General features: G+C 36.8%; 1 protein-coding gene and 1 non-coding gene across 2 annotated transcripts in view; both read right to left on the reverse strand.

Annotated features, from left to right (window-relative positions):
• The window catches only part of LOC134801895 (damage-control phosphatase ARMT1-like), a 35,763-nt gene extending 12,568 nt beyond the window's left edge, over positions 1-23,195 (reverse strand). The window contains exons 1-7 of the mRNA XM_063774547.1: positions 22,810-23,195; positions 15,931-16,006; positions 15,587-15,673; positions 9,196-9,326; positions 6,919-7,075; positions 6,148-6,288; positions 4,475-4,552 (exon numbers count right to left, since the gene is read on the reverse strand). Coding sequence (XP_063630617.1) covers positions 4,475-4,552; positions 6,148-6,288; positions 6,919-7,075; positions 9,196-9,326; positions 15,587-15,673; positions 15,931-16,006; positions 22,810-23,054 — 915 coding nt within the window. The 5' untranslated portion in view covers positions 23,055-23,195. The remainder of the gene's footprint in view (positions 1-4,474; positions 4,553-6,147; positions 6,289-6,918; positions 7,076-9,195; positions 9,327-15,586; positions 15,674-15,930; positions 16,007-22,809) is intronic.
• Trnak-uuu (transfer RNA lysine (anticodon UUU)) lies at positions 16,159-16,231 on the reverse strand. Its single transcript has one exon. It is a non-coding gene; the product is annotated as a tRNA-Lys (tRNA).
• Positions 23,196-25,920: the final 2,725 nt, after the last annotated feature.

Consider the following 25,920-nt stretch of genomic DNA (forward strand, 5'->3'; position numbering starts at 1 on the left):
TTGGTAAATAGGTTTAACATCAATATCTATTTTAGTATTATCGGATAAGTAGTCATCAATTTATTTTACTATTTGGTAGGTAGGACAATCGGAAAGTTACATTTATACATTTTGTTATTTAAAACGATGTTTAATACTTAAAACTAAAACAATTTACGTTTAAGTTCAATTTTGAGACTAAACAAGGAAGAGTGAAAAGGATCAATATCATGTAAATGCTTATTAACATAACTAGGGACTCGTCTGAAAAAAGTGTGCCGAGAGTAATTCTTACGAGCAAAGCTGATGTGAAATAGAGATCTGGAACGTAGGGGGAGGTGCGGACAACTGAAAGTGACTAATTCTAAGAGATTCGGACATTTAATTATTCCATTAAGAATTCTGAATAAGAACATTACATCTAAATAGTGTCTTCGGTTATAAAGGGAAGGAACACAAAAATGCTTCGCTGCTAACGAAGTACGTTCGAAATAATTGCCCGTTCTGTAACAGAGAGATTTTAGAAAAATATTTTGGATCCTTTCCAGGCGATCAATATGAACTTGATACTGAGGTGTCCACACAACACAACCAAATTCAAGTATACTCCTAACAAAGGAATAGAACAATAGTTTATAAGTATTGGGGCGCCTGAAGGGCTGTCCGATCCTGAGAATCATCCCTAACTTCTTATAAGCTCGCTTACATATATTATCAATATGTAAACTAAAATTTAATTGTGAGTCTAAAGTAACACCTAAGTCCCTAATGGAAGATACCCGGGCTATATTTTTCCCAGCTAAGGTGTAATTGAAAATTAACGGATCATTTTTACGATTAAAGCTGATTATGAAACATTTTTCATTATTCAAGAAAAGATGATTATCTGAACAATAGCGGGAAAAGTTATCCAAATCATGCTGTAATGCACGGCAATCTGCTTCCGATGACACAGCTTTGTAGATTTTTGTGTCATCTGCATAGACGAGGTGCTCAGAGTTTCGAAAACAGGTTGCCATGTCATTGACATATAAGATAAATAGTAAGGGACCAAGATGCGATCCTTGGGGTACTCCGGAAGGTATAGGAAGAAAGCAAGAAGTATAACCCTTCAAGGCAACCGCCTGACTGCGATTGGACAGGTAAGACTTTATCCATCTAAGGAGGTCGCCGTGTATACCGAGCTCAAAGAGTTTCTTGATTAAGTTATTATGGTTAATTTTGTCAAAACATTTCGAAAAATCAGTATACACGACGTCCACCTGACAGCCAGAAGAAATCCTATTGATAATAAAATCGGTAAAGGTCAGGAGATTTGTATCCACGCTACGACCTTGACAAAAACCGTGTTGGCTAGGGGCAATGTGCTGAGAGAAAGCAGAAGTAATCTTGTTGTAAACGATCTTCTCAAAGATTTTTGCAAATATGTTTAATTTACTAATGGGCCTGTAATTAGTGACTAGGTTCGCATCACCACTTTTATAAATTGGTGTTATCAAGGCTTTTTTCCAAGAAGAGGGAAACTGGCCATGAGCAAAGGACTTAATAAAGATTTGAGTTAAAGGCACTGTCAATTCACGGGCGCACATTTTAATGAAAAGGGGATGAATCAAATCGGCACCACTACCCTTCTTAATATCTACTTTCTCTAAAAACTTAAAAACGCAATCCTCGGAGATTTCAACGGTATTAAGATCAATCAAGGAGTCATTAGCTACATGCAAATAATCGGGTAAGGTAGAAGAATCAGTAACAAAGACAGAGTTAAAATATCTATTAAAAAAATTACTAATTATGTTACCATCTTTAGAAATCTCACCAAGGTAAGACATTTGGTCGGGTACACAATTACTAGGGAATTTTGACTTCATAAACGACCAAAAGTAAGTAGGATCACTGTGTATTCTATCCTCAGCCAACGAAATAAAATTATTATAGCATTCGGAGGCTAATTTGTGTTCTCTTTTTCTCAATAAAGTAAACTCCGCCCTATCAAGGGGATTACCATATATTTTCCACCTTTTATGGACTGATAGTTTTTGTTTGCGAACTTTTATTAGTGCACGAGAAAACCAAGGAGGGTATCCAGTATTACTATTAACGCTTTTATGTGGAACATGACTGAGAATAAGTGTTCTAAGAACCGAATAAAAATACGTAACTGAATCCTCAACATTCATGTTATTCATACACGACCAATCGGTCTCAGATAATTCCTTGCGGATAAGGTCATAGTTGCCGCGGTAAAAAATCGGTCTAGTACATAGATTGGGCAATAAGCGCGGCAAATAACTCATTAAGTTTAGGGCTAGCGAAATATTCAACGCTTTGTGCTGCGGATCCTCTTGCGTAAGCGGTGACGAGCAGGCACCAACCGTGCAATCTACATTGGCCATTACTAGATCCAACACACGTCCATTTATATTAGAACAATTGTTTATGTTATATTAGAACATTTTGAAAATGGAATTAGATATCAGCCATGGTATAATACTGAGTGCCGGCGAGTCGAACGCTACATAACCAGTCTAAAATGTGTCATCGAGATGCGTAACAAAGGCGCGTTATCGGAGAGCGCACCTACACTGGTTTTTTGAGCGTTGGACTAGCCCGCGCTCAGGTGCCAAATAGAATAATTGAGACCCTTTTTTGCAGGTAAGTAGCACGTGCGGTTTTACTTAACAATAGACAATAGGATTAGCCGTCGGGCTCTATTAGAAACCTACGAACTATATAATAATATACTCCGCCTGGTACTCTCTTCCCGTCTTTTCGTGGTCACGTGACTGACACAAACCTACGTCATAATGCGACAGCGCTATATGATAATATGCGATAGCGCTATATAAAGTGGCAATGTTATTGTGACGTAGGCTTGTGTCACTCTGGGAAGAGAAGACCATGTTTTATTAGACTATGATATCAGCTATAGAAACTAAAGTATAAGTTAGCAATAAATTTTCTTTTGAGATGGCGCTATTCGGCTTAGCAGGGCAGTATTGGCGTTATTCAACGCGTTACTGGCTTGAATTAGCTATGAATCGTTTGTCTTTATCTGTCATTTTGACTTATGTATTTGTAAGAAAGGGATAAAACATAATTTAACTAAATCAGACCCGTAAAGTTTTATGAATGCAGAGTGTAGTTAGGGATATTATGTTACCTAAATAAACAACTGATTTGTAAAAAGTTGGACTGAATGATTCTTCAATGAAAAACTTTTCGAAGTCTAGTTGCCTTAATTAGGTACCTTAAATTCAGTTTCATTGACTTTGAAACCTGGCTGGAAAATTGTGACTTAATATTTTAAAATCTTTATTTTCTTTAAGGGGCTCCCCCACGCCAATGTTCGATCTGAATCCCTTTTCTTGTTTTTTGTAGCTTATCATATTAACAGCAACGGCTTTAAGCAGTATAATATGCCATATTTACTTCAAAGTTCATTGTCTTCGAGATATTTGGCATCAAAGTTGAACAGTTTTAGACCAAAAAAGCGGCCAAGTGCGAGTCGGACTCGCCCATGAAGGGTTCCGTAGCAGCAAGTAACATAATAAAATTGCGGTTGACGATTTATGACGTATTAAAAAAAACTACTTACTAGATCTCGTTCAAACCAATTTTCGGTGGAAGTTTGCATGGAAATGTACATCATATATTTTTTTTAGTTTTATCATTCTCTTATTTTAGAAGTTACAGGCGGGGGCGGGGGGGACACATATTTTACCACTTTGGAAGTGTCTCTCGCGCAAACTATTCAGTTTAGAAAAAAAATATATTAGAAACCTCAATATAATTTTTGAAGACCTATCCCTAGGGATATCTATATACCCCACATGTATGGGTTTGATGGAAAAATAATTTTAGAGTTTCAGTTCTAAGTAGGGGACTTTTCGAAGCCTAGTTGCCTTAAATTTTTTTCGTTTTTGTTTTCCACCCTCCCACCTCCAAAATTTATTGTTTTTTTCTCTATTTTTGTGTGAAAATCTTAATGCGGTTCACAGAATACATCTACATACCTACTTACCAAGTTTCAACAGTATAGTTCTACAGTCAGACAGACAGACAGACAGACAGACAGACATGATGAATCCATAAGGGTTCCGTTTTTTGCCATTTGGCTATGGAACCCTAAAAACTGGTTTTCTAGCCATAACTTTTGTGTTAATTAGTTTAAAATTAAAACCGATAGATACGTTTTACGAGACGTCAAAGACGGACCCAAATATGAAGATTTCGTATAGGTAAGATCCTTCACAGCAATTTAGATAAATACTATCCTAGCGTTTTTAAATATTGTCCCTAAATAACACAAAATGTGAATGATTTTCACGAAAAATGCCAAAACTTTATATAATTAAAAAGGGACCTTTTTGGGATGGGAAGGAACGTTTTACAAATGAGGGAAGAAGCGATGGGGACATTTACATAGGTACTCGTAATGGGACATTTTCGAGGACTTTTTGCGTTCAGTATTGATTTTATTTTGAATACATACGTTGTCTATCTTGGTCCTGATGGCCTCTGCTTTATTCACCACCTGGTCAGCTATTTTCCCCGTGTCATCTGCCAGCAACTAAAAAAGGGATATTATTTATAGTCTATCTTTAGGTATTTAAATAAAAGTAAACAAACAATTTGTACATTTTCGGGTAGTTATAACTATAACATTTATTGGTTAACCAACCAAATACAAAACCGCCTGGATCAGTCACTGAACGGCCTGACTTTAACCTACATTATTTGATAATGTAAAAGTAGTAACAGACTATCGCACCGGACCGCGACCTAGGTGCGGTGCGGCGCATTTATCGATAGTGTGTAAGCTTCCATCGCACATAATTATTATTAATAGCGGTGCGGTGGGCATGCACGTCGCACCAACTGACAGGTAAAGTCAGTCCATGAAAAGTCTGCAGCGGATTTGATAGCCCACGCAGTGCACCTGTTATTTTAAACGTCAAACGTCTATGAAATTATGACGCATAAATGACACTTGCACTGCGTGGGCTATCAAATCCGCTGCAGACTTTTCTTGGTCCGACTCTAATAATAATACTGGTGCGCTCCGCACCAATTTTCCTAGTGTGTAAGCTGCATCGCACCGATTGACAGCTGTCATTTTCAAATTATGTCAGTGGACGGCAATGTAGCCAGTCGATGAAATAACAAAAATGCGGAAGCAGTGCTTTAAAAAGACACAGATTTTTTAAGATTTTCATGGAAAAATGTGCATAATATTACCTCACGCCCTTCATCTACCTCTAAAAAAGCGGAACCACATTAATTCCATTGCAAAAATTCGTTGAAAAACACGGAAATATGGGACACTTGGCAACACTGGCGCACGTGTGCGGCAGTCTGTAAGCTAGGATCGCACCGTTTTGATGGTTCGGTGCGATAGTGTGGAAGCCCACGCAGTACGAGCTATTCCTAGAACCGCTCCAAGGTCGCGGTGCGGTGCGATAGTCTGTTACGGCCTTAATGTTTTCATCTATGGCTTATGGAGCCATTTTAGGCTAGATTTTGTTTACTTTTATTTAAATACCTAAAGATACAGACTAAAGTGATCGTAAGCGTGCGATCGCTGGATCCAAGTGTGGGTTTGCCAAGTAATCGACATTGTATTCAAGCGGCGAAATATTTACTATGATTGCAACATATTGACGTGCAGTTTCCATAGACTATGCACTGGCAGTCTGCGACGGTCCGCGAACGCGAGCTCCGCGCTCCCGATGATGCTCCTCGGTACGGAGTGAAACGTGTCGACCAATTTTCGACTTAAAATATAAGTGTGACCCGTTGTAATATATTTATAAATAAATAAAGATTTTTCATATTTGATATTTTACGTAACATTGTCTCTAAAACAGCCCAAGAGCGTGTGTACTGTACCAGGGATGTGAAACTCCTTGCTTCGGGCAAACTCGGCTCCGTTCGGCTCAGCATTGCTCCGAGCAATTATTAGAGTTGGCACAACTTGACGTCCCTTTGCGTGCACGACCACAGATAAGATGACTTGAATTTTGACAACCCTAAATAGCCGAAAGGGATAGTACCCATATATTAGAAAGCGACATCATGATTCGACCCTGAACCGCTGTCAAACTTCGGTTTTGTAGGAAGTTTCCTTTCTGTACGGTAGTACTATTATTTATTCTGTGACTTTACCTTATCTTTAAAATCGATGACCATTTGGAAGGGGTCTACAGCGGGCATTTGAGAGGGGTCTGTTCCCTTTTCGCCAGACACTAAGGCCACAGGCTCGCCAACGGATAGTGAAAGGTCGCATTTATTGGACCACAGGCAGATCTGCGAACAAAATATATCTTATCTATCTTTGTAAAAATTGTAGAAATAAAATTGAAATACAGATGTAGTGCATAATTGTCCATCGTATTTTCTCGGAAACGTTCGTATTTGTCATGCTACTTCAGTCAACCTCAGTACTTTTTGTGCCGAGTCTGAGTGAAATAGCAAGACACGTTCGTACGTTTCCGTAAAAGTACGATGGAAAATAATTATGCACTACATTTGTATGTACTTAATCAAATTCAATGTCACGTAAGGTTACTATAGATTGGATTGGTCTACGTGCCGCACTCTCAGGCTACTTTGCCCACTTAAGGATGACTTTGCCCATCTACTGACAACATTGGCCACTGAAGTGGATTAGTATTATATTAATATATATTATATTGAATCAATCACATATTTTCCACTGGTTCTTTATTGAATATAAAATAACGTGCTTTTAGTACAAGATTTAATCGATCGAAATTTACACTATTTTTACATGTCATTGGTTTAAATCTAGAAAAGGAATATAGGTAGGTAGTGAAGCGCGTAAAGGTTTTAATACCGAACAGCCACTAACAGCGACTTTACCCCATCTACATTATTTTAATAAATTTGCCTGCATACAAAATAAAAATTACCTACCTTCAGTAAAGTCATGAAGCTCTGTTTCCGTTTGTCTTTGTCACTGGGAGACAACAGGGGCATCAACTGCGTCGCGACCATGCACATAGCCTCTTTCCCATCATGGAAGGCTTGTTTCTTCTGATCGCCAAAGGGATCGAAGTCTTTTAGACTTGGACTGTAACAAAGATAAACATAATTTATTTTTACCACAGTTATAATTATAATCTTCGAGCAACACCGGCTTCCGACACGTCGGAAGGGAGGAGCCCAAGCGATATCTTACCGTACAAATCGTTCAGCCATTTTTTGCGGGCGGAAACGTGTACACAGTCGCACTTCTCAAGTTCTCACTCACTACATACAAAATCCAATCTGTAATGACCACACAAATACGTAGAAAATGACTCGTTCCATTGCCTGTGTATTCACGGTGGTGAGTAAGGTCAGAGTTCAACTTACATTAGCTCGCAGCCCTCTCTCAATCTCCTATACACGTAACATTCTGCGAAAACCCATACGTCAGTGAAGTATGTGTTCGCTAGCCGCGAGTCGAACCACTCGTTCCATTGCCTGTGTATTCACGGTGGTGAGTAAGGTCAGAGTTCAACTTACATTAGCTCGCAGCCCTCTCTCAATCTCCTATACACGTAACATTCTGCGAAAACCCATACGTCAGTGAAGTATGTGTTCGCTAGCCGCGAGTCGAACCACTCGTTCCATTGCCTGTGTATTCACGGTGGTGAGTAAGGTCAGAGTTCAACTTACATTAGCTCGCAGCCCTCTCTCAATCTCCTATACACGTAACATTCTGCGAAAACCCATACGTCAGTGAAGTATGTGTTCGCTAGCCGCGAGTCGAGTCACTCGTTCCATTGCCTGTGTGTTCACGGTGGTGAGTAAGGTCAGAGTTCAACTTACATAAGCTCGCAGCCCTCTCTGAGTCTCCTATACACGTAACATTCTGCGAAAACCCATACGTCAGTGAAGTATGTGTTCGCTAGCCGCGAGTCGAGACACTCGTTCCATTGCCTGTGTGTTCACGATGGTGAGTAAGGTCAGAGTTCAACTTACATTAGCTCGCAGCCCTCTCTGAGTCTCCTATACACGTAACATTCTGCGAAAACCCATACGTCAGTGAAGTATGTGTTCGCTAGCCGCGAGTCGAGACACTCGTTCCATTGCCTGTGTGTTCACGATGGTGAGTAAGGTCAGAGTTCAACTTACATTAGCTCGCAGCCCTCTCTGAGTCTCCTATACACGTAACATTCTGCGAAAACCCATACGTCAGTGAAGTATGTGTTCGCTAGCCGCGAGTCGAGTCACTCGTTCCATTGCCTGTGTGTTCACGGTGGTGAGTAAGGTCAGAGTTCAACTTACATTAGCTCGCAGCCCTCTCTCAATCTCCTATACACGTAACATTCTGCGAAAACCCATACGTCAGTGAAGTATGTGTTCGCTAGCCGCGAGTCGAGTCACTCGTTCCATTGCCTGTGTGTTCACGGTGGTGAGTAAGGTCAGAGTTCAACTTACATTAGCTCGCAGCCCTCTCTCAATCTCCTATACACGTAACATTCTGCGAAAACCCATACGTCAGTGAAGTATGTGTTCGCTAGCCGCGAGTCGAGTCACTCGTTCCATTGCCTGTGTGTTCACGGTGGTGAGTAAGGTCAGAGTTCAACTTACATAAGCTCGCAGCCCTCTCTGAGTCTCCTATACACGTAACATTCTGCGAAAACCCATACGTCAGTGAAGTATGTGTTCGCTAGCCGCGAGTCGAGACACTCGTTCCATTGCCTGTGTGTTCACGGTGGTGAGTAAGGTCAGAGTTCAACTTACATTAGCTCGCAGCCCTCTCTGAGTCTCCTATACACGTAACATTCTGCGAAAACCCATACGTCAGTGAAGTATGTGTTCGCTAGCCGCGAGTCGAGACACTCGTTCCATTGCCTGTGTGTTCACGATGGTGAGTAAGGTCAGAGTTCAACTTACATTAGCTCGCAGCCCTCTCTGAGTCTCCTATACACGTAACATTCTGCGAAAACCCATACGTCAGTGAAGTATGTGTTCGCTAGCCGCGAGTCGAGACACTCGTTCCATTGCCTGTGTGTTCACGATGGTGAGTAAGGTCAGAGTTCAACTTACATTAGCTCGCAGCCCTCTCTGAGTCTCCTATACACGTAACATTCTGCGAAAACCCATACGTCAGTGAAGTATGTGTTCGCTAGCCGCGAGTCGAGACACTCGTTCCATTGCCTGTGTGTTCACGATGGTGAGTAAGGTCAGAGTTCAACTTACATTAGCTCGCAGCCCTCTCTGAGTCTCCTATACACGTAACATTCTGCGAAAACCCATACGTCAGTGAAGTATGTGTTTGCTTGACGCGAGTCGAGCCACTCGTTCCATCGCTTGGCCTCCTCTGAGTCCACCTGAAAAGAAAAAAGTTTAACCCTTTACCAGGCTGAAAAATCAAAAATCGGCCAAGTGCGAGTCGGACTCGCGCACGAAAGGTTCCAAGTAATGGTCGTTTTAATACCTATTTAGTTGCATAGTCGTCGTATATGCGTCGCCGATTCGACACTTCGTCGTATAAATAGTAACTACTACGACGCTTAATCGACTTAAGGAAGAGTAGTGGTGAGAAATACGATATTTATACGACTTTAAGTTGAGTTATTGCCGCTTAAAGGTCGTATAAATAACTTATTTCTTCAACGCAAGTTCCGCTTCGGATTGTGTCAAAAATGACATCAATATTAACAGCAAGTGGTGTGGAATTGTATCTTTGAAAGAAGGTATAAGTAGCCATTTTTTTTAAGTTGGTGGTTTATGATATAGGAGACAAAAGTGTATATTATATCTGTAAACTAAATTATTATATAATTAGTATATTAAATTTACTGATGTTTGTTATATAACTTTATAACTAATTATTGATGCGCTTTTAAAATTCTTACTTATTTAATTATTTTAATTAACAAATTATTAAGCAGATGCCTTATAGGACAGTTATACAACTTGAGGTTGTATAATCTATACGTTTGATTTGGAATAGTCGCCATAGCTTTTCAAAAGTTGTATAAAAGTTTATTTTACCACATCTATTCGACTGTTGATTGAATAGCGGTAGTATAATAGCACTTTTGCTACTTAAATACGGATAGGGGTCGCCATTGTAACAGTTAGTCGACTGTTCTATAAAGAACACTTTTACGACGTGTATGCAACTATTAGTAGTTTAAAAGTCGCATAATGGTTATTCATACCACAAAATTGTCGTGACTACGACATTATTACGACCGTAATAATGAGGACCTCTATGCGACCAACTGTCGTGTAAGAAAGTTCTATAGGAGTCGTCGTGATACCTACTATACGACTGTCGTATAAAATGGTAGAATAAACGTTTATTCGACCTTGCTATACGACAATAAGTTTACAGACTATTAGTCGTATAAAATGGTAGAATAAACGTTTATTCGACCTTGCTATACGACAATAAGTTTACCGACTATTAGTCGTATAAAATGGTAGAATAAACGTTTATTCGGCCTTGCTATACGACTACAAGTTTCACCGACTATTTCGTTGTATAAAATGGTAGAATAAACATTTATTCGACCTTGCTACACGACAATAAGTTTATCCGACTATTTAGTTGCATAATGCACCATTAGTCAAAATGACGACTGTTATGCTACTTTTATAATACTTGAAGTCGTATAGCTACTTGATATACGACCAAATTGTTTGTTGGGAATAGGGTCCCGTTTTTAGCCTATGGGTACGGAACTCTAAAAATGACAATCGAATGTCAGTCTTACTCTTACTGATCGAAAATTTAAGACACGTTTGAAATGCCGTGGGAATTGTATATCCCTAAGGCCTACTTGCACCATTCTACTAACCTGGGGTTAACCGGTTAAACCTGGAGTTAGTCATAGTCATAGTTTATTCATAAACAATTTTCATTGTGTTTGAAATTAATTTACATACATATACATTTTCTTATCTATATACACAAGCAAATCTTATAAGATACTTATAACAAGACATACAAAACACCAAATTAAATACACTTTAAAAAATAATAATAAATAATGAAAAAAAATCTAATTCTAATGTCATAAACAATATATATTGAAATTAACTGTTATTAAAAGGAAAATTTAAATTAAAAACATAATTAGAACAATATAGGCAATAATATTTCATATGTAAAGCCAAAATTAATATTTATTATTCACTAGCTGTGCCCGCGGCTCCGCCCGCGTGGAATTCGGTCTGTGTCAGTAAGCGGCTAATTTCTAATCCTAATTTCTCTCCCTCTCCCCTGGAGGCGGAACTTGAAAAATTTTTCGATATAAAAACGCAATTTGATAGACAGTTGTACATTTTTACTTTTAGTATGGAAATCAGTCACATCATTATATCACGAAAATTGACAGTGCTACAGCAGTAACGTTGCAACAGAGTAATGCTGCTGCAGTCGCCATATCTTAGAAAGTGATCGAAAACGCGAGCGAAGCGAGCGCGAAATTTTTTCAGTATAAATAGGCAATTTGATAGACAGTTGTACATTTTTACTTTTAGTATGGAAATCAGTCACATCATTTTATCACGAAAATTGACAGTGCTGCAGCAGCAACGTTGCAACAGAGTAATGCTGCTGCAGTCGCCATATCTTAGAAAGTTATTGAAACGCGAGCGAAGCGAGCGCGAAAATTTTTCGATATAAAAACGCAATTTGATAGATAGTTGTACATTTTTACTTTTAGTATGGAAATCAGTCACATCATTTTATCACGAAAATTGACAGTGCTGCGTAACGTTGCAACAGAGTAATGCTGCTGCAGTCGCCATATATTAGAAAGTTATTGAAAAAGCGAGCGAAGCGAGCGCGAAAATTTTTCGATATAAAAACGCAATTTGATAGACAGTTGTACATTTTTACTTTTAGTATGGAAATCAGTCACATCATTTTATCCGGAAATTGACAGTGCTGCAGCAGTAACGTTGCAACAGAGTAATGCTGCTGCAGTCGCCATATATTAGAAAGTGATTAAAAACGCGAGCGAAGCGAGCGCGAAATTTTTTCAGTATAAATAGGCAATTTGATAGACAGTTGTACATTTTTACTTTTAGTATGGAAATCAGTCACATCATTTTATCACGAAAATTGACAGTGCTGCAGCAGCAACGTTGCAACAGAGTAATGCTGCTGCAGTCGCCATATCTTAGAAAGTTATTGAAACGCGAGCGAAGCGAGCGCGAAAATATTTCGATATAAAAACGCAATTTGATAGACAGTTGTACATTTTTACTTTTAGTATGGAAATCAGTCACATCATTTTATCACGAAAATTGACAGTGCTACAGCAGTAACGTTGCAACAGAGTAATGCTGCTGCAGTCGCCATACCTTAGAAAGTAATAGAAAACGCGAGCGAAGCGAGCGCGAAAATTTTTCGATATATTATTAATTTATTAAATCAACATAATTATTCAATTATTTTTGTTGATATCCGTGTCTTCTAAACTTAGAGTTAATTTGGCAAAATCTTTCCTCGGTGGCTTATTTATGTCACAACGTATTAAATTCAGCTCCATCTGTTAGTTTACCAGGGTACTCAATAGTGGTAGCACATATTTGAAAAAAGTTTGCCCCTCCTTCATAAGTAGCGCCATAAGATTCAGGGGCAAACTTAAGTCAATCGAGTGTTGTGGCTACCCCCCCTTTTAGGGGTTGAATTTTTATAGCCTATAACCTGGCCGGGGATTTTCTCGACAGATTAGTAAAGTTTTCATCAAAATCCGTTCAGCCGTTTTCACGTGATGCGCGTTCAAATAAACAGACAAACAGATAAACAGACAAACAGACAAAAATTCTAAAAACTTTTGGAACGTGTTCTGTTATCGATTCTAAGTATCCCCAGCCAACTTTTTTTCTAATATCTTCCATGTACAGACTTTCGACCGTCTTCAGCTTTATTATATGTATAGATGTCAAATATATGAATTGAAAATCTTAAAATATTTGTAGACATAATAATTGCATTAATCTAAATTTTTACTAAAATATTCCTCCACAGAGTAGTAACATTTTTCCAACAAGAAAGCATTTAACTTCTTTTTAAACAGAAAACTATTATAGATTGCCTTCATGCTAATGGGTAACTGATTGAACAGTCTAATCGCTTGATAATTTGCAGATTGTTTGACCACTGTTAGCTTGCTCATAATAGGTTGTGGCAAATCTTTCCTCCTAGATGCAAGACGTCTCTCCTTCTGTTCTTGTGTTTCAATATCCTTGATATTTTTAACCAAATCTGTCAGAACTACTAATATATACAAACAAGGAATGGTTAGAATTTTGAATTGAATAAAGTAGGGTTTACAAGATGTTAGTTGCGGAATTCTGGCAATAATACGAATTGCTCTTTTTTGCACAACAAATGCAGCCTGGATATTATACTTATAACTAGTGATGTACCGACTATTGATTTGGCCGACTAGCCGACTAATCGGCGCTCGAGTGGCCGATTAGTCGGCCGACTAGTCGGCTAGTCGGCCAGATCATTAGTTTCGTATAAGTTCTGGTGAAAAACAATAGTTTTGCTCCTTTGATTACGCTATTCGTCATACTTGACTAAAAGGTGTTCTCTACAGGTTCAAAGACCTATCACAAGATTCCTCGTCCAATTTCTGACCAACATACGATAACGATCAAACGGTCAATTATATAAACAAAAGTTTTCGTTTGCAGACTGAATATGTATTTTAGTAAAATAGACATAAAACATACGGTAAATATTGACTGTTGGTTTATTTTTTAGGGTTCCGTACCCAAAGGGTAAAACGGGACCCTATTACTAAGACTCCGCTGTCCGTCCGTCCGTCCGTCTGTCACCAGGCTGTATCTCACGAACCGTGATAGCTAGACAGTTGAAATTTTCACAGATGATGTATTTCTGTTGCCGCTATAACAACAAATACTAAAAACAGAATAAAATAAAGATTTAAGTGGGGCTCCCATACAACAAACGTGATTTTTGACCGAAGTTAAGCAACGTCGGGCGGGGTCAGTACTTGGATGGGTGACCGTTTTTTTTTTGCCGTTTTTTGCATTATGGTACGGAACCCTTCGTGTGCGAGCCCGACTCGCACTTGCCCGGTTTTTATTTCTGTTTTTCTTTCACTAATAAAGTGCCGACTAATCGGCCATTTTTGCCGACTAGTCGCCGACTAATCGCCGACTACAAATGTGGCCGGATAGTCGGCTTTCCCGACTAGTCGGCGACTAGTCGGTACATCCCTACTTATAACTGTTGCCCCAAAATTTAATACTGTAACGATACTTGGATTCAACCAGTGCATAGTATACCATTTTCAATTCAGCTAAGCGCAGTTCATCCCGAAGACTTCTGAGAGCATAGCACGATGAATTTATTGAATTAACAATCGCGGAAACCTCAGGTTTCCAGTTGAGCAAACAATCGACATTAACGCCCAGAAACCTTCCCGTTACGACTTGTTTAACTGGTTCACCTTCAAGATTTAGCTGCAGAGAATCACGAATTCTGAAGTTACCATGGTTACCAGTACAATTTGACACTGGGTTAACGGTTTAACCGCTTAACCCCGGGTTATTGGGATGGTGAAAGTGGGCCTAAGCCTGGTAAAGTGTTAAGCCAGCAGGCCTACCACATCTACTCGTATTTGCAGTGAATCGCTCTTGCATATATATTCGAGCGATTTTGATTATCATTATCATATATCAGTACCAAAGAGAATAAAGTCTATAGAGACGGATTGTCAAAGTAAATTATGTAGCCACTGTAAATTTACTGCCATCTTTCGACAGAACATAAAACTGTTAGAACGCCATTTGACTTTGATCCTTATTCTTTCACTGATATGTGTTAACTTATTAAATATTGATATTCACGCCATCTACTCGACTATAGGCCAAAGGTATGGTTCCATGTTTTCGAGCGATGGCGCCACAACCTTCAGCCTATATGCTCGAGTAGATGGCGTGAATATTAATATTTAAAAAGATAACATATATCAGTTAGAGAATAAGGATCAAAGTCAAATGGCGTTCAAACAGTGTTAATCTTCTGTCGAAAGATGGCAGTAAATTAACTGTAGCTACATAATTTACCATGACAGTAACTCTCTACTTCAAATCCTCTTTGATCAGTACCTAAGCTAAGTACGAGTGCGCAGCGACAGTATCTCACAGGCGAAATAGACTATCGTCCTGTATATCTAGTCTACACCTCGAAATTGGCAGACTCCAATAACAATATGAATCATATACGATTATTTACATTCTTTTGCTTTCATAAGTAATAGATACTGATTTTTAAAAAGCGTTTACAATTAAATGCCACTTCAAGATCGCGTAGTCTTTTTCTAATGCTAAAAAAAAACTAACTATAAATACTATAAAATTAGTGAGAAGTAAAAACTATAAAAACAAAATGTCGACATACATTCTTAATTTTTGTAGTGCCATCTACAAATAAATAAAATAAATAATTGTTGTTGTTAATGTTATTGTTAATTAGCCCGTTATAGTGTCCCACTGCTGGGATTTCCGCAACTCCCGTTGTAGTGCTTTTTCCGACCAGTTGCTGATGAAGGCGTCTAAAATAAATAATAAATAAGAATAAAATAATTACCTCGAATTTGGAATATCTCTTGTTGGTGACTATTTCATTTTTGAGTCTGGCTACGTATTCTATCAGTTTTCTTGAGTCTGGGTCACCCTGAAAAAATATCAACTATATTGGTGATAATAAAAAAAAATGATTAAAAAAAATGAACACTAACTTTACGGTTATTTCAACTTAAATTGGAATAATAATTTAAAAAGTTTTTTGGGACATTTAAAAACCAATTCATGTCACGTCTCCTGTGAAATTAATGATACCAATAAAAATAAACAAAAAAATCATAATATACATATTTTCTATATTTGGTCCAATTATCTGGAATAAAAAGTAAAAGTAAAATAAAAACTTACCCGTTTTGATAAACCATCTATAACTTTGGTCAGAATCACTGGAATCCTCTCTTTCATAGAATAATATGCAAAACTCCTGTAACAAAATAAGAAACATAATTTAAATAACATCCAATTTTTTTGATTAACATAACCTGATTAAAAAAGTATTGCACAAGTAAAAAATAAAAACAAAAAAAAAAACGAAAAAAGAAATAAAAACATAAAATAAAAAAATTAAAAGAGAGCCGCCCGAACAGGGACTTGAACCCTGGACCCTTGGATTAAAAGTCCAATGCTCTACCGACTGAGCTATCCGGGCTCTGGCGATGACGACGAAATTATCGTTGACCTTACGTAATTGACTTAGCTGCGCATCATCGGGCTAAAATTGATAAGCTAATTTGTACTTTGTGTAGTTAAAAATAAAGTCGAACTCTATTTAGCATCACCAAAGTCAGCATGGCACGGGCGTGATGTTTGAACAGCGGAATGTTATAGACAAACATTGGACCAATCTCTTTTTTTTAATAGCGATTTTAGTAGCTCTAATTTGAAGTTTTCTTTAAATAACATTTTTACAAACCAACTATCATAGAAATGAGGATTTATTAATGTTAAAAAAAAATTGTTTTTGTGTTGTTTTCTGCACACGACACGTGATTTCTTTTTACATCTTGGCGAAAAAAAAACATTAATATTTTTTTTTCAGACAGATTTTGCAAGTTTCCTTTAAAACTTTAACACATTAAGTGCCAAAAACCCAACTATTGGTTATTTTATGATTTCCTTCCCAGGCCGGACAACCCGATTGTCGGGATCGTGGTACTAGCTTTATATGACGAAATATTTGTGGCCTGGCGCGGAAGTATTGTTAATTGGCTGGGTGGCAATGAATGTGTTAATATTTGTCAGCAGGTATGTCTAAATCAAGTCGCATAGTGGCAGTGTCGCAGCCAAAAAGGCGTTTTTCACTGAGTTATTACAGACACAAATTTTCACAACAATTGACATTATCTCTAGAACAAGAACAATTTCAGAAAACTTAGTATGAAATTTTAGTCTCTAAAATACGGTCAAGAATACACCTTCAAAATCTGTCAGGTTATTAGTTATTATAGGAACCGTGCGCATTGGAGGGTCTGCCATCTTGTGGCCTGAATCGGAAACATATGTGCACATGTACATTGCCAAAGCACCATCTACCGTTCTCGTCGGTACGTTTCCTTGTGCATAGTAGGTTCTTCCATCTTGTGGGCTACATCGGAAGCATAAACGACACATTTACGGCTCGCGCCAAAAATCTGACGGCTCCTATGCTGCCCCCTATAGTTCCTGCACGGGGCCTATATTTTTCTCAGAACGTAATGCTGTATGGAAACATCACAATAGCATTAGATAACGAATGGAAAATGCTATAAATTAATCAAGACTGTTGATTTATAGATGAATAGAAACATGTAAATAAGACGCTCATGACGACAACTAAGATTGAATGTTGATTGAATGTAATTCACTGAAATATGAAACCTATGTAATTGTATCACTAGTGGCTCTGTGAGCTGTAGACCTCGCGAGCAGAGCTTGAAATAACATGGTGCTAAGAGCTTTAAATACACCGTGTTTTTTTTTATTTCCGTTAATTTCAAGGGTGCATTCCTGAGCTTAAATCAAGTAACTTTCTCAAAGACACCGATGTTCTAATTAAGTCCATTTCTGAGATAATCCATAATTTATTTTTTTACTATAGGCCTCTACAAGCGTGTACACTTGCCTTAGGGCCGGCTTACATATTGATTAGTGTTTAGAATGAGTTCATACATTTGCTACTAAACTTAAGTACAATCTCGGTCGATTGATGTACGAAATGACATTGATATGTCACAGATTTCAATTGTTTGGTTGAGTTAAATGTAATGCCCGTGTTACAACAACGCTATATGCTACATTTAATTACTTTTTAAACAAAAAAAAAAAACAAAAAAGAAAACAAAAAAAAATTTTTTTTTTGAAAATTAACTATGCCATTTAGTTCTTATAAACGTACTTAACTATATACCCCGAAGTTAACGGAATTCAATAAAAACACGGTGTATAGTAAATTAAAGAAAAACAATACGAAATTTATGTGTAAAAAAATACAAAAAGTTATAATATCCCAGCATACAATTACTGGGGATCGAACCCAGACCCTCTGTGCAAACAGAAAAAGCGAACGTTTACAAACTGAGCCAAATAGTTCTTAGATGGGTTGACGAAATTTAGCTACTCCTTCTCAAATTAAAATTAGTTAAAATTAAATATCTAAATACCGCCTAAACCAGCGATAATTTTTTTCTGCATTTTTTGCTATTAACTCTGTAAACATGTCTCAAAAAGAAAAAAGTCTTATGATATCGATACGACAATTTGTTTAGGCGCCAGGTATCACGACTCCGCCATTTTTAAAAATTTCCAAAAACCGGATTGACAAAAAAATTTTATTTAGTCATAAAATTCGGTCACAAAATTTCACGAGAATCGGTTAAGAATTGCGACCTGTAGAGGAGAACATCCGGACATACGAAAGCAAAATGCCCGAGTCAAAACGTAGACCTTCGCTTCGCTTCGGTCAATTAAACTAATAACAAAGATAATAGAACTGATATAAGCTGGTTTACCTGACATTACAGGCATGTTTATGTCAAACAATCATATTTTATGACATGTGATGGAGCCAATTGTTTGCAGATGTAGTGCATAATTATATTCCATCGTATTTTCTTATTGATATCTTGCTATTTCAGTCAGTCTCGGTACAAAAAGTACTGAGGTTGACTGAATTAGTATGACAAATATGAATGTTTCCGAGAAAGTAAGATGGAAAACAAGTATGCACTACATCTGTACATATAGAAAATAATATGCTTCTTCCCATAGAACATTGTTTTTTTCTGCTCACATTACACCATTTTGGATTTCACAGGCCTATAAGTCCCGGTCACTGGACACCATATTTACGGGACAAAGCCCCTACCCCGTGCAAGAACTTTACAACAAATTTGAGGATATTTTAAAAGAAAATTTAGCGGGAAAATCCAATACAGGACGAATGGATAGAAATATTTTGTCAAAAGATACACTAACACTAATAGAAAAACGCCAACTTTTAAGAAATACAAAATGCAAGACGAAATCGCAAAGAGAAGAACTGTCAAACCTTTACAAGATTACCAAAAATAAAATAAAAGAAGATATCAAAACCTACAAATTAAATGTCATCAGAGAAAATTTAGAAAAATCAGGAACAATAAAAAAGGCACAAAAAATTCTAAACAAAGGAAAACCCATTATGCCAAAACTGAAAAATAGAAAAGGAGAGGAAAAAACCAACAGGAAGGATATCAACGAAATTGCCACAATTTTTTATGAGGAGTTATACTCGTTAAAACAGACAAACCAGACAACTAGAAAACAAAATGAAGAGAGAAATAAAAATGTAGATCCATTCACAGTTGAAGAAGTACAAAAATCAATACATAAACTTAAAAAAGATAAAAGTCCAGGACCGGATAACATCAAAAATGAAAGTATACATATGATGAAACCAGTAATAGCAGTTCCACTAACAAAACTATTTAATAAAATTTTAGAAGAAAATGAACAAATACCCACTCAATGGACAGAGGCACATATATCCCTATTATACAAGAAAGGAGACCCACATGACATATCAAACTACCGACCAATTAGTCTAATGTCTAATATTTACAAGATTTTTTCAATGACACTACTACAACGCATCACACCTATTTTAGATAATAAACAGCCAACAGAACAAGCTGGATTTATGAAGGGTTTCTCCACAACAGACCACCTTCAGACCCTATGCCAAATAATTGAGAAACACACAGAGTTCCAAATACCACTTTATATAGGATTTGTCGACTTTAAAAAAGCTTTTGACTCAATTACTCATACATCGATATGGCAGGCACTAGAGAATCAGGACATACCAGAAGTCTACATACATGTCATAAAAAAGATCTATGAAAAAAGTACAGCCAGAGTAAAAACAGACAAATTAGGAAGACAGATCCAGATCAACAGAGGGGTAAGACAGGGAGACCCAATGTCACCAAAGCTGTTCATAGCGGTCTTAGAAGAAATATTCAAAAATCTAAACTGGGAAGAAAGACAAAAGGGCATCAAGATAAACAACAAATATTTATCAAATCTTCAATTCGCAGATGACCTGGTAATATTTGCATACAGTGCAACTGAGCTCAGTATATTACTGCAAGAACTAAATGCACAAAGTCAAAAAGTAGGTCTAGAAATGAATGAAGAAAAAACAAAAGTCATGACCAACTCAAAAAAAGTGACTATACAAATAGAGAATACATCACTGGAATATGTTGACGAGTATATATACCTTGGAAAACAGGTATCATTCACAGACTGCACAAACAAAGAAATAACAAGAAGAATCGGACAGACATGGAAGAAGTACTGGGCCATGAAGGATATATTTAAGAAGAAACTACCAATAAAACTAAAAAAACTAGCCTTCGACTCATGCATTCTGCCCTGTCTTACATATGGTAGTCAAACATGGTCACTCACAGGAGATATCATCAAACGAATTCAAGTATGTCAACGGTCAATAGAAAGAAGTGTCCTTAACATAAAGTTATCAAACAGAGTTAGAAACACAGAGATAAGAAGAAGAACAAGATTTATAGATGCAGCAATACATATATTGAAACAAAAATACAATTGGGCCGGGCACATAGCCAGGATGAAAAACAACAGATGGACAAAAATAGCAACAAATTGGAATCCAAAAATTGGTAAAAGAAAAAAGGGCAAACCAAAAACAAGATGGGAAAAAGACCTAATAGAAACAATAGGAAAAGACTGGAAAGAAATGGCAATAGATAGACAAGAATGGAAGAAAATGTTGGACAAATACTTAAATATATTAGAAAAAGGCGATTCGGAAGAGGCCTAGGTCAAAAAGACCTTACGAACATGCATATAGAAATATACATACATAAAATTATAATTGTTAAATGAAATGTTAACAGTTCGTATAAGAAAGGCTTTAATAATAATAATAATAAGTCCCGGTCTTTTGATAGGCTTGCATGGGGATATAGATCCAAAGCATAGAGACCCTTTGGAGAGCTTTAATGTCATGGTAACACCTGCTGGGACCCCTTCACAGGTGCAACAATAGACACCCATGAACCGGTCTTAGCAGGCATTGGGACTAGGGTTGCCAACTGTACTATATTATATAGTATTGTACTATATTTTGGCTCTCTGTACTATATACTTTTGGAAAAATATATAGTACGCTAAAATACTATATTTCCGATTAAACGTATATTACACTCATGTTTAGTATTTTATCTAAAAGTACTATACTTTTTTGAAATGTACTATATTTTTGATGCCTTATTCTGGAAAATACTATATTCCACCAAAAAAAAGTTGGCAACCCTAATTGGGACTAATGTAGAAAAAATTTACAGTATACCGGTCTATGGATTGAAGTTTGGGTGGACAATGAGACTGGGTTATTGCAAAGACGTCTGGACACCTGCCATAACATGTAATGTTAGTACACGTTATCGAGGCAGGTGGTGACTCGCCACTATAGTGTAAATAACATTATTTGCGGTATTTGACACATTATGACTGACGTATATAGAGATGTAACTAACGCAAATCGATTGTCACAGCAAGCGATTACGATTGGATGGCACGTAGACTGAGGTATCGAATTGTGACGTATAATGAATTTTTATTTGAGATTTAAATAAAGCTAGAATTATATGGTTTTCCCGCAAGCTACCGGTATTAAATACACCGACCGAGTAGGTCGCACCCATTGTCAAAATTGAAACTAACTGGGTATCTATTTTAAAGTTTATTTATGTTATTTCTGTGTCAAATTTGTTGTCTGTTAAGTGACGATAAATATATCCATATTTACAGTTAATTATCCACCTTTTCCTTATTTTTATTAAAAGAAAAATGAAAAATTCTTATCGATTTACTTAGACGACTACCGATTCATAACGGTGGTGTCCGGCCAACCCTAAAATTAAAAAAAAAAAGACGTAGAACGTAAACGTTCGCAGTGCAGTTGTTTTCCTTTGTGATTTCGATGTGCAAAACATTTTACGTAGTATTGCTGTTGTGAGTGACAGACGTCAAATACCGCAAATAATGTTATTTACACTATAACTAGATGGGCCCCTGAAACTGCTGTTCCTAATACTTTTTTAGAAAAATTTAAGGAGCATTTAGATCATCATTATTTTGATAAGGTTTACTCTTGCATTCTAAGTTACGTAAAATAGTTTAAGGGGTCATCCATTAATTACATCACACGCTTAGGGGGAGGGAGGGGTCAAGAAAATGTGACGTGTTGTGACAAGGGGGAGGGGGGAGTCATAAACTTTGTGACGTCACTTTAACTTCATCAGTAACCGAAAATGTATTTAAATTATTTTATACGCTAATTATCATTTAAATAACAAGGTTTTGACACGATAATCGTTTTTATTTGTTTAATTTTATTTCTTAATCAGTTTTGGGTTATGAAATTACTAATATATCTTTTGTCAAAAATATTTTGATAAAATATTAAATAAACATTTGCCGATTTCGTTGAAGAAATGTGACGTCACACCAGGGGGAAGGGTTTGCCAAATGTGACCAAGTGTGACAAGGAGGGGGGGAGGGGTAAAAAACCTAGAAATTCGTGTGACGTAATTAATGGATGACCCCTAAGCGGTTAATTAAGCACATGCTTCCAATAAGAATTTGATGCTTTCTTATAAGAATATGACAAAACCATATGATAGAAGACCGACAAAATATAAAATCATTTCCGAACATACTAACTTTTTAAAAGTGGCCTGTAACTCTAGGTTGATCGGAGTCGTCGAATCGATAAACGGCTCCGGCCTTTTAACCTGGATAAACGGCCCGCCGTAGATGAAGACCGGGTCTTGGCAGGTCTCATAGTAATTATCGACATAGGGTTCGGCGTTACTTCGAGCTGATTTAACACTTTGCTTCGACGAAGTTTTATCTGCGGACTTCAAGCTTGTAGCTGATGCTTTTGAGGTTTTATCGGGGGAACTCATTTTTTAATTTTACACTTTTAATTTACGCCATAACCAAATAGATGTGCACTGCTATTGAATTTTGTTTTGTGATTGAGAAAATCAGTGTGATTTTAGTATTGACATTTTCGTTTTGTTGACACTTTTGACATTGACGTGACATTCGTTCGAATAGGCGTTTACGGAGATCGGTAGCGACCGTAGTTTAAATGATTAGTGACAGTTTTGTTTTGGCGCTGGAACGTTATAAATAGAATATAGTCTTGCAAACACATTTTGTCAGTAAGTAAGAACAAAGAAACCACACTCATCCCTTTCCTTTGGGTGCGCGTAAGACAAAGACAGTATGATTCTATTGATGCTGTCTGTTTCAAATGTGACAGTCTTTGCCAAATTATATAAAACCAACTGGATTGAACTAAAGTCCTCTGGTATATTTGCTCATTTACGAGGGACGTATAGATGGTCAAGCAGATCTTGTCAGTAGAAAAAGGCGGCAAATTTGAAAAATGTAGGCGCGAAGGAATATCGTCTCATAGAAAATTTGAATTTTGCGTGCGCCTTTTTCTACTGACAAGATTTGCTTGACCATCTTATAGTTATGCTTCATGAGGGAGCCAGCGATATTGTTATCTCGTTCCACCTCATAGCCGCGCCAAATATGTCTACCGGGGCAAACCAAACACACTGACACGGATCAACTTTTTGATGGCGGTGGTAGTACGTAGGTACGATGGTAGATTTGTATTGAAACATCTATCCCTTTCCAAGCTAATGTGTGCGTATGAGAGAGAGCCGCCTGCAAGCTGTAGATCTGCACATAATAAAAATTTCACTTACATGCCATATATCCCGCACATATCAACATATCTAGGCGTCACAATCTTCATTACAGGCAAATTCACCGTGTCTACCGGCCAATCATAGGCCGCCATTTTGCAAAAAGAACTAAAACTTTTTAAATAACGTCCGTGTTATGCCGAAGAAATTAAACATGTGAACGTGAATGCGTTTTGACCGTGAGCTGAGACTAAAAATAGGGATTTGGCCTCATTTTCCCTTCCGATTTGTAACCGGTCAATTAATAGAATTGTTTTGATTTATTCGTATGAATGAATGCCAAAACTTTACCTGTAAACTACTATTATGCTATTTTGAAGTACACGTGGCAAATAATTGGCATGGCGTGTGTGACAGGTGACAGTACCTTTGAGTGTCCATGCGCTTTGGTGTCCGCTTAACAAGAGTACTTACGCTTGTTAACCACCATCGTGATATGAAAGAGCGTATATTTTAAGCAAGTGCGAGAGGGACCTATGCTTTGTTAGACATAAAAGCGATTCGATTGTAATGCAGCTATAATATGTGAAATTTAAATAAAAATAAATGTGTTAGTTTTTAATAAATATATTTTTAAAATCATGACGTGCTGTTATTACAGTAAATAAACAAACACATAAAATTGTACACAATGTACTTTTAAATTAATCAAAGGCATCAAAGCAAGCATAAATGTTATTTTTTAGTTAATTAAGTTGTCATAAAACATACAATTAACTGCATTTTTTAGGGTAGAAGCAAATGATAGTCTGTATGTCTCCAAAAGTGTTGAAAAAGTAACTCATGCAGTAGTCCAGTAGATGGCGTTAGTGTTAATGAAAATGCATTGAAAAACGGGATGTAACACTAATTGTAAATGATTAAAAATAATAATTTTAAGCAAAATTATTGTTTGGAATTTGCAGTGAAGCTGTAAGTAATGTATGAAACAATAAAAGAAACAGAGACTACGATATGTCGCGTGGTGGCGCCATCTACAACAATAACGAAAAACGCAACTTGTAATGGAGATAGGCAGACTTTATTTTTTACCCTTGCAAACATTATTAGGTTTTATTTAATTGGCCCATCTAAAAGCATAGCACATTAATTGCAACGCATTTAAGTTTGTGAATATAAGCAGTCAATAAAATTGTCACATTAGTTCCTACACCAATCAAGTGAATCAAGTACTTGGTGAAATAATCTTACAAAACATAAATAATAAATCATAACTAAAAACATATCTATTCGAGTATTCATTGGAAATCTTCTAATCAACCTTAAACCTAAGCTTTATAATCTTACAATTGTTAGAAATTATTTCATTAGAATTATGTCCAGAATTTTAAATATTTCATTTATAATCAAATCAAGCATAATGTGTGTTAATAAGTTTTAACACAACATAGGTGGTGTTAATAATCAAAGTGTAATGTTCAGGGATGTACAGCGCCATCTATGTCACACATCAGTACTTTACGTGTCTTAGTATATTCCGATCTATAGTTTGTTTACATATGAACCTAAATGCATGTATGGGAACTGCACGACGTTGCAGTTGGCGTCCATTTTCAATACAAATTGCAGTTGTGTTGCAGTCTGTCTGTATTGGCCCTAACAACAATGTGATACTGATAGCACCTACCTACATCTACATTCCATAATCTATTATATTAAAAAAATCTCTGAGATAAAACTAAAGAAAGGCTGTACTATACTATAAAAATACAGTTATCTTGTCCACATTAATCAACCATATACTAGTATTATACAAATTAAAAAAATAAAGATTATGATAATGGTTTTGTCGTCAACATATCTATCTATACTGTTTCATATTTAAATACCAATATTAGACATTACTACAATAATGCAAAATCCGTTTCTATCGAAAATATCAAAAAAATTAAAATGTCATCAAAATTATGATAATAAGTAAAAAGCGTACAGCTGTCAAAAAGTAAAATAGTGCAAGGTAAAAGTAAACTTTAAAAAGGCATGATTTACAAATATTCGTCAAAAAAAAAAAAAGGCACATTATTAGGAGTCGAAAAGTCACATTGAA

Source organism: Cydia splendana, chromosome 23, assembly GCF_910591565.1.
Source record: "Cydia splendana chromosome 23, ilCydSple1.2, whole genome shotgun sequence".
Lineage (NCBI taxonomy): Eukaryota > Metazoa > Arthropoda > Insecta > Lepidoptera > Tortricidae > Cydia > Cydia splendana.